Raw genomic sequence first — 8529 nt, 5'->3', positions numbered from 1 at the left:
CGGGTCTTGTGGAGCGCACACGTGTGTGCTCTGAGTGGTACACCTACTACAAAAGTTGATATAAGTAATCTGCATACACAAATAGTAGTAACTGTTGCATGTCCATATATCGCTCAAGACTTCTGCTGACGTCCGATGCGTCACTGTGCATATTTTAAGTGCGCTGATATAACAGACAGATCCGAAGCGGCAGCAACAGCCACTCGAAGAGTCGAACAACGCTACGTAGAAAATTCCAGGAATGTTTGCAATTGCCGGCACCGGACGATGTGGTGTGGGCCAGGCTTGCGGGGGCGTGGCAATGATTGCCCTTCTCATCATCGGCGTCGTCATCATCGTCAAGCATCACTGGCATCGTCATCATTGATATTCATTGAGCATTTTCTTGGACGGGCTGGGGTTGCTGTCGGCGGCAATTGCGACAATTTTTCCGCCTGCGTCAGCATTTGTTGGGGCTTGTTGATATTTTCCGTTTTTGTTTATATAATGAATTGAGTCCACATGTTTGCCAATGAATTATGTGGCTGTATGTTTGGACCGATATGGTGGCATTAAAAGCCAGCACGATCGGAGTAAGTTTGTTGTTTTTTTGAGCTGTGGATCTATTAGCATTATCAATACTATAACGGAAATAAGAATAAGTTATTCGAAGTATTTCCAATTAAATTAGAAATGCATGCAAAGTAAGCCGCCACATTAACACTAAACGGAAGCCAACTAAGTAGTTGGAATAAAAATGGAATAATGTGTGGACGAAACAAAGCCAGAAATAAACAGAAAATTTATAAAGAATTTTCTTAAAATAATTTGAATAAGTGCAACTGTTTGATTATAAATGAAATGTGTTTTGTGAAGCATGTGTAGGTAACTAATTTTTAATTCGCAAAATTCTCAGAAATTATAGAGAGGTACAGTAAAACCTTATGCAATTTATTTTCACTGCTTTTAAAAGCAACAACAAAATGAATTATTTTGTTTGGAAACATATAACTTTTCAAGAAATCACAACTATAGTGCTTTTCACACACTGCCATGTAATTCCCGTGCCCGTTGGTATTTTTAAAAATTCGGCGAGTGTCATAATCTTCAGTCTATTTTACATCTTTGAGATCATTTAGAAAACGTTTTCCTATATCAATGAGCCGTAGGATAATATCAAAGAAAGTTATGCTTTTTCATTTAAATACACGTCGTTATTTATGTATAACCACAGATTCCATATTGTGGTTTTGTTGTTGTTTACTTCTTAAACTCATCTTCTTTCATGAACATACATATGAAATAAACAAATAAATAATATCACTATTCATTAAAAATATTTCATATTGTATTGACATGTTGTCAGCTGAAGTTTTTCTGTATCCAATTCATATCCAAAACTTTTCACTTATTAATGTTGAGTATCTAAAAATTGATAACAACAAATGAAAGCTTATCTTCAGAATTGGAATAAAAGTATTTTTAACTTTAGATGGAAAATACTACTTGTATATTTCAGGATTGTTATTTTTGATTTGAATTTATATAAAAACAGCCTTTTTTGAAAATAATTTAGGTGTTACAAAAATGTACAGCCTCGTCGCTGTTCTTAAAATCTTAAAATCTTTAAATTTAAAAGGAAAAACGGAAGAAGCAGATCAAATATTGATTCCGCCGAAAAGTTTCGCTTTTGTTAGGCGAGCTCCACTGTAAACCTAAATGCCTCACACTCTCAACAAATATTAAACACAAACACACATATAAGTATATAGAAGCTATCAAACACCCACACAACCTCGCCTGCCTCGACAAGAATATCAATCGGAAGTCATGAAGAAACACAGCAAAAGTATTTTTGGCGCATATCCAAAAGATTAATAAACAGACGCAAACGTGTGCAAATAATTTTCCGCAGAAAGTTAAGCGCAGCCAACAAAAACCACAATAAAGACGTCGAATATAATATATGTTGCTTTATATTAATGAAAAGAAAAATAAATGAATTGTGTGCCAATCAGACGCATTAACTTAATTCCCGACACTCCCCCCTCTCTTTCCTTTTTACAGTTCCAATTCACAAAGTTTCCCAGCGTGTTGAAGGCTGGACATTGCCATGGTGGAGTGGCCACGGCTCGCCTGGAGAATCAGAGCGCCTTGCAAGATGCCGCCGGACTTGTTAGCGGAGCTGGCAACGATTCGCATTGTTATTGCACCATTGAGCCCTACATTGATGCCAAGTTCAGTGTGCATATTCAAAAGATTGGCAACAATTACAAGGCCTTCATGTAAGTGATCAGATAGACAGGCAGACGAGCGGACAGACAGGAAGGCAGACAGGCGGCTGGTATTTAAGTTGAAAGCCGCAAGTGGCGGCCAATTGACCTTGAGACCAACTGTCAGCGTCTGCCGATGTCGAAGTCGTTGTGTTCGTGTGTGTTTGTGTGTGTTTGTTTGTTAAACAAAAGACGACGCCGACGCAATGCAATTGGCAATTACCGATTGCTGTTTTTGTTGCAACCACAGCCGGAAAGTTCATTTGGCCACAGTTCAAAGCCCCATGTGCCATGCAAATTGATGATCGTGCACCACTTGGCGGCAAATTATCTACGCTTGCTGCTCCGTTTTGCATTTATTTCGGCTAATTTATTGTGGCTTCTTTCTTCTCTCTTCGCAGGCGCAAATCCATCACCGGCAATTGGAAGACCAATCAAGGCTCCGCCATGCTCGAGCAAATCACCTTAACCGAGAAGTACAAAAGCTGGGTGGACGAGGTAAGTCCGTTTAGCTACTTAATCAGTTACTCCCATTGGCTTGCATTAGCTTGGACTCTGTTTCCACTCACAGCCCGTCCAATTGTGCCCAGAGCGCTAATCCAATGGCTTCACATTTATCAACTTCTGCTCGTGTACCGAAATTGCTGTAAAATCGGCACAGATTAGACTGCCAAAGGGGCATGACACACTCATAATATATTTAGCCAGACCACCCGCTTATTGTTATCCACACTCCCCCACCCCCTGCCCATTTACCACCCGTCTATGCGGCTTAAATACTGTTTACAATGCCCTCGTGGCTGGCTGGCGCTGCTTTAATTAAAACTCATGATTATGCAAAACTCGAATGGTGCATAACAGCATTGCCTGCAAATCAGATTAAGACTGGATATGTATATATATTGGGTATGTGTATATAGTGTACGTGTGTGTGTGTGTGAATACACGCGTCGCCCTTAGTGCTCCACATTGTGTGTGCCCATCAATTCAATATATACATATTCTAGATATTCCACGAATAACCTGTGTTTAACTGTTGAAAAGTAAATAAATAAATTAATAATCTCGTAAATACTGATAATAAACAGTAATCTATATTGTTGGTAAATATTTAATACAATTTTGTAATTTACTTTCAACTTTACTAAGCATATGGAAAAGAGAAAATGTTAAGTCAAGAAGCTTAAAATTCCATAGAATAATTTCGAATCAGCTAGAATAAAGATGAAATATAACCGATATGATATTGCCTCCTTAAGAATATATAAGTTAAATATCATGTGATAATAATGTGTATTCTTCAGTTATGTTCTGTTTGTTTATAAGCCGGAAAATGAGCAAAAGCCTCGAAAAAGTTCAGCAATGATTAAAAGCAGAACATTATTAATATAGATCATCTGCTGAGGTTTAACATTTAACATTGACTTCTTCACAATATGCAGTAAATAGCTCATCAAACGAGTGTTTCAGCTTCTTTAAAATTCTACATAATTTATTTGCAGAACTGAAATTGTAGACAATTTTTAGGCAGATTTAATTTTTAGGAAATAACGCATAAAAAGAGTGTTTCGATAAACTTCTTTAAAATTGTACAAAATTTATTTGCAGAATTGATTTATTTCAAAACCAGCCATTTTAATTCGAACTGAGATAATTTTCCTATTCGAAAGAATTCTCTACTTATGTGTCTATATACGATTGCGAGATTGGCATCGTGTTTTTCAATTTTTTTTTTTTTTTTGAATAGTTCAATCAAGTAATTTTAAAAGTTACACAATAGTGGACTATAATTTAGCGAAATGTTCCATAGTGAAAAAACAAATTTAGGACAAAGTGCTTACATTGATTTATAGTATAATTTTCAATAGATTCTGCTGCGCTTTTGTGTTCTATAAATACCAACTGCTACATTCAAACTGCTAAATTATAAACACTTCTCCAATTAAATTCATAGAGTTTCACTTATACTAACTGGTGAAGCAAAACTTTTCAACATTATACTATTCAGTTAAGATTCAAATATGATTTGTTGACTATTCTATGACAATTTTGAAGTTCGAATTGATTTTGTTTCGTCTAGACATTATCTTTCTTACCTAAATGCTATGTTAAAATTTCATTTATGACTTTCTGGTTAATCTGGACAGACCCTAGATTATTATTTTTGTTTTTATAGTCCATATAGAGCCTAATTCCCTTGATTTGGGAATCAATAAAAAACATGTATGGCGAAACTTTTTTAGAAAAATGTACATACAAGTATGTAATATATGATAGCTGTTTCGCAAAGTTTAAGGAAAAAAAATTACCTCTTCAGAAGAACTATCTAAATCAGTATTAATTAAAGGCGCTTAAAGCGATCGCAACGCGTACCCGTTGGATTCGTTCAACAAATTGTAAATGAAAAATGTTAAACTCAATAAATTGAACGCTAATGTGTTTGTGGGTGTTTTTTGTAGATGTGAGTTTTGTTTTAGCAGCTTGCTTAACGGTTGTTTCCCATTGCTTACAATCCACTCAAATGCATAAATACCTTGTGAGGAATTCAAAATAAATTTCGAACATGTAAATGCAATAAATTGTGGAATTTGCTCATAAAACCTTCGATAGTTGGGCCTGGAAGCTTCCTGAGCCTAGCCCACAAACAATTACAAAAACAGCAACATTAGCAATAACAACAAATGCAACAAAAACAACAACAACAAGTGACTCATATGTGCATAAATTATTGACAACAATTTCCACAATTTACTCATTCTAAGGCCATTGAGGCAGTTACTATAGATAAGCGCCAACAATGCGGCACAGTTTTCACAGTGATGCAATGTATATGTAGAATAAGTACCCGTATATGTATATACATATATCTACACGTATATATCATATCATACATACCTAAATGCTGCTCACATTATAAGTGGGTGGGTGGCTTGATCTACTACTATGACTGAGTTGCTTTCGAAACGCCAGCGCGCCGTTCTAGACAAACCCACAACTGCTTCTAATCAAAGCAAATTGTGTAATTAAAACCATAAGCACGAGCAGCCTAGACTGAAGCCCAAGCCCACACAAATTGCGCTTTGCCTCAGTGGCTAAATGAAATAGAAACCACATTTTGGTATTAAGAATCACTCATGACTCTAATTTCTGTGACGTTGCAGATATCCGAGCTATTCGGTGGCATGGAGGTGTGCGGAGTATCGGTGGTGGTCGGAAAAGATGGGCGCGAGTATATCATCAGCGCCTGTGACTCCACCTTTGCCTTGATTGGCGACAGCCAGGAAGAGGATCGCCGGCAAATAGCGGACTTAGTGTCAGGACGCATGCAGGTGAGTTCATAATCCATAATATTCAACTGTTCTCGGAAAGAATACAATCTATTGCACTTTACTTGCACAGTATTACTGAGAATTAATTGCGTAAATATTTAAAAATAAAACTATTACCCTCAGTTGTAATGCTCTGTTTGTTACGCCTATTATTAATTTAAATTAATTTGCCTCCCCTTTTTTAATTAAAATATTTGCAACATGACTTCACTTAGTTGTCTATGGCTTGAACTTAGGAAGCATTGCTTTTGGCTTATCTTATGTCTAGGCCTTACATTTTTAACTTCTTATAATAATCAAATGGCGATTATCAGACTTTTTAGGACATTTTTGCATGTTTTATTTTCCTTTTGAAGCGTGCATATTTTTGATTTTGCTCCCGATTTGGCTATGACTATCGGATTGTGTGCCAGATTGGTGAATAGATACTTTCTCTATCAGGTTGCTTCTATGCTGACTGATAACAATAAAACGTTCTTTAAACTGATCTCAAACATCCGGAAACACTAAATATCAAATATGAGACTGCCAATTCTAAAATCATTTTGCCAGGCCTTAACAAATCTTCAGACTTATTAAAGAGAGGCTAATATTTTGGTTAAATTTCCACTTTCTTCACTCTCTTTTAGAATTTCTCAATTATATTCTTTATGTTATTTATTTAATACTTATATAAAGTTATAGCAAAAGATTTTTATATTATAAAAGTTAAGCTGGCGCCTGCTTTTTTAACGAGAACAAACACATTTAGGGGCATATATAGCTAAATATAATATTGTTTATTTTACAGAACGTATGCCGACCAAGCATGGCTCAAACTGGACCGGGCAAGCTGCCATCGCGCTCCTCCGTCTCATCTCGCGGTGAGAGTCCCACTGATGAGGTGGCACCCACACCTCCGTTGCCAGCTGGACCAAGACCCGCACCCATGGGTGGTCCACCGCCGATACCAGAACGCACCTCGCCGGCTGTGGGCTCGATTGGCCGGCTGAGCAGCCGCAGCAGCATCTCTGAGCTGCCGGAGGAGCCTTCTTCGTCAGTACCGAGCACGGTCGGTGGAGGTGTGCGTCGCGATTCGCAGACATCTCAGGCATCGAGCATTTCGTCGGTGTCTAGGACCGGACAGCGTCCTCCGCAAACTCAAACTCAAACATCGGTCGTCGAGGATGCGGAGGACACCATGAAGAACCTGAGGAAGACCTTTGCGGGGATATTTGGTGACATGTAGGAAATCGCTAATAAGAAACGTGGAAGGACAGCGAGCGAGACAAGCAATGGCAGTGGCATGAGCAGCGTGCCCAGCAGTGCAGGAATCGGCAGCGGCTTCAGTGGCTCATTCCTTGGCAAGCAATTCTCGTTCGCTTCGGGCGGAAAATCTGGCGGAAGCGGCACGGATGTGATCTCGACACAGCCCAACAACAGGACCGATAGTCACGCCGTAGATGCACCAACGGATAATTCCAACAATACGTCTAATCTTGCCACTGCGGTCGGCTCAGCCGGTGGCAAGCAGCCCACTTCCAGCGTTTCGGATAGCGTCAACAACACAGCGGATACCTACAAGCCAGTCACCAATTTTGAGCCACAGGAACGCGTCAATCCCTTCGACAAGGAGGCGCACAAGTCGAGCACCACCAGCATTGGTGGTGTCTCCAATACCACCTCATCGTCATCATCCATGTCGACCTCTTCAATCTCGTCTCGCATCAATCGCAATGGCAATGCCATTAAGTCGCCACCACCGCCAGCTGGACCACCACCACCACCACCCAGTGTGGCTGCTGCCGCCAGCAATGCGAATAGCTCCAGTGCAGCCACTTATCGGAACAGCATCAGCTCGCTGAGCAAGGACAGGACCAGCTATGGCAACTATGGCAGCTCCACATCCATCGAGACGATCACGCGCATGGACACGAACACCACAACCACAGCGGCTACAGCCACAGGTGCCGGTGAAGCCAGCGGCATCACGGCCATCACCAACATCAGTGCGAGTGGTGCAAGTGCTGCGGCAGGTGCCATTGGCGCCATAACCAGCAGCAGCACCACAAACGATTGGCGCTCGGCCATTGGGATGCGCTCGGCGAGCGTTTACAGCGCACCGGCTGCCGTGACCACCACATTGCCGGGCGATACTTCCGGCTATGATTCGAACTCGGCTGCCTCCAATGGCTACAACAATCCAAGCGACTTGCCATCCTATACGCGACCCACTTACTCACGCTCCGAGAGCAATGGTAATTATCTAGCCGTGGGCGTGCTCCTGGTTAGCCTAACGCTGAGAAAGACCTAGGCTCCATTTCTCTTCATTTAATCGTGCTCATGTAACCGAATCGAAATGAAACTAATCTCATATTAATCGTATCATATCATAATCGTACTAATCAGCTACACCCCATTTAGATACCTTCCTATACTTGAATAACTATATGTACGTGTATAGCGATGATCATTTTTAGCAGCGACCAAGTAATATTAACAGTAACAGTAACAGTAATGAAGTCTTAGCCAGTAGACCGCGTGTCAAATGTTAGCCAAAATTGATTTCCTTAGCCAAGCCAAAATGCCAGATGCCAGATTTTTTGAAGAGTTTTAAGTGTAAGCAAATATTACGTATACGACCTCTGCGCTTCAACGCGTGCGTTAATTTCTCCCAGCGCTGTCCAAGTATTTGTAAGTTAATGTGCTGCTAATCTCATAACACAACTGAACCATCCACCCAACACCTAAAACCCCACCAAAACACACATGAAGAAACCCACACCGCGACTCACATACGCCACCCACAGGACTCTCAAGTACAGTATATAAAGATACCGTCACATGTGGCAGATTTGTTGAGACGATTTTGTGCTCTTTTTTTGTACTTTTAAACAAATTTATTATGGCTGTAGTCGTTGAACTAAATGGATACAGAGATGATTTTCTTTCCATTACAGAAAACGTAA

General features: G+C 40.0%; 1 protein-coding gene across 1 annotated transcript in view; it reads left to right on the top strand.

The window, feature by feature from the left end:
• Positions 1-8529, top strand: part of LOC115620879 (synapsin) — a 44376-nt gene that overhangs the window by 33155 nt on the left and 2692 nt on the right. Inside the window, 4 exon segments of the mRNA XM_030514356.1 lie at positions 2047-2264; positions 2654-2750; positions 5414-5581; positions 6372-7818. Of these exon segments, the coding sequence (XP_030370216.1) occupies positions 2047-2264; positions 2654-2750; positions 5414-5581; positions 6372-7818 (1930 nt within the window).

The sequence above is a fragment of the Scaptodrosophila lebanonensis genome, unplaced genomic scaffold (assembly GCF_003285725.1).
Source record: "Scaptodrosophila lebanonensis strain 11010-0011.00,11010-0021.00 unplaced genomic scaffold, SlebRS2 tig00000024-arrow-pilon, whole genome shotgun sequence".
NCBI classification, from domain to species: domain Eukaryota; kingdom Metazoa; phylum Arthropoda; class Insecta; order Diptera; family Drosophilidae; genus Scaptodrosophila; species Scaptodrosophila lebanonensis.
The sequence above is the reverse complement of the archived record's forward strand: the minus strand, read 5'-3'. Positions and strand labels throughout refer to the sequence as shown.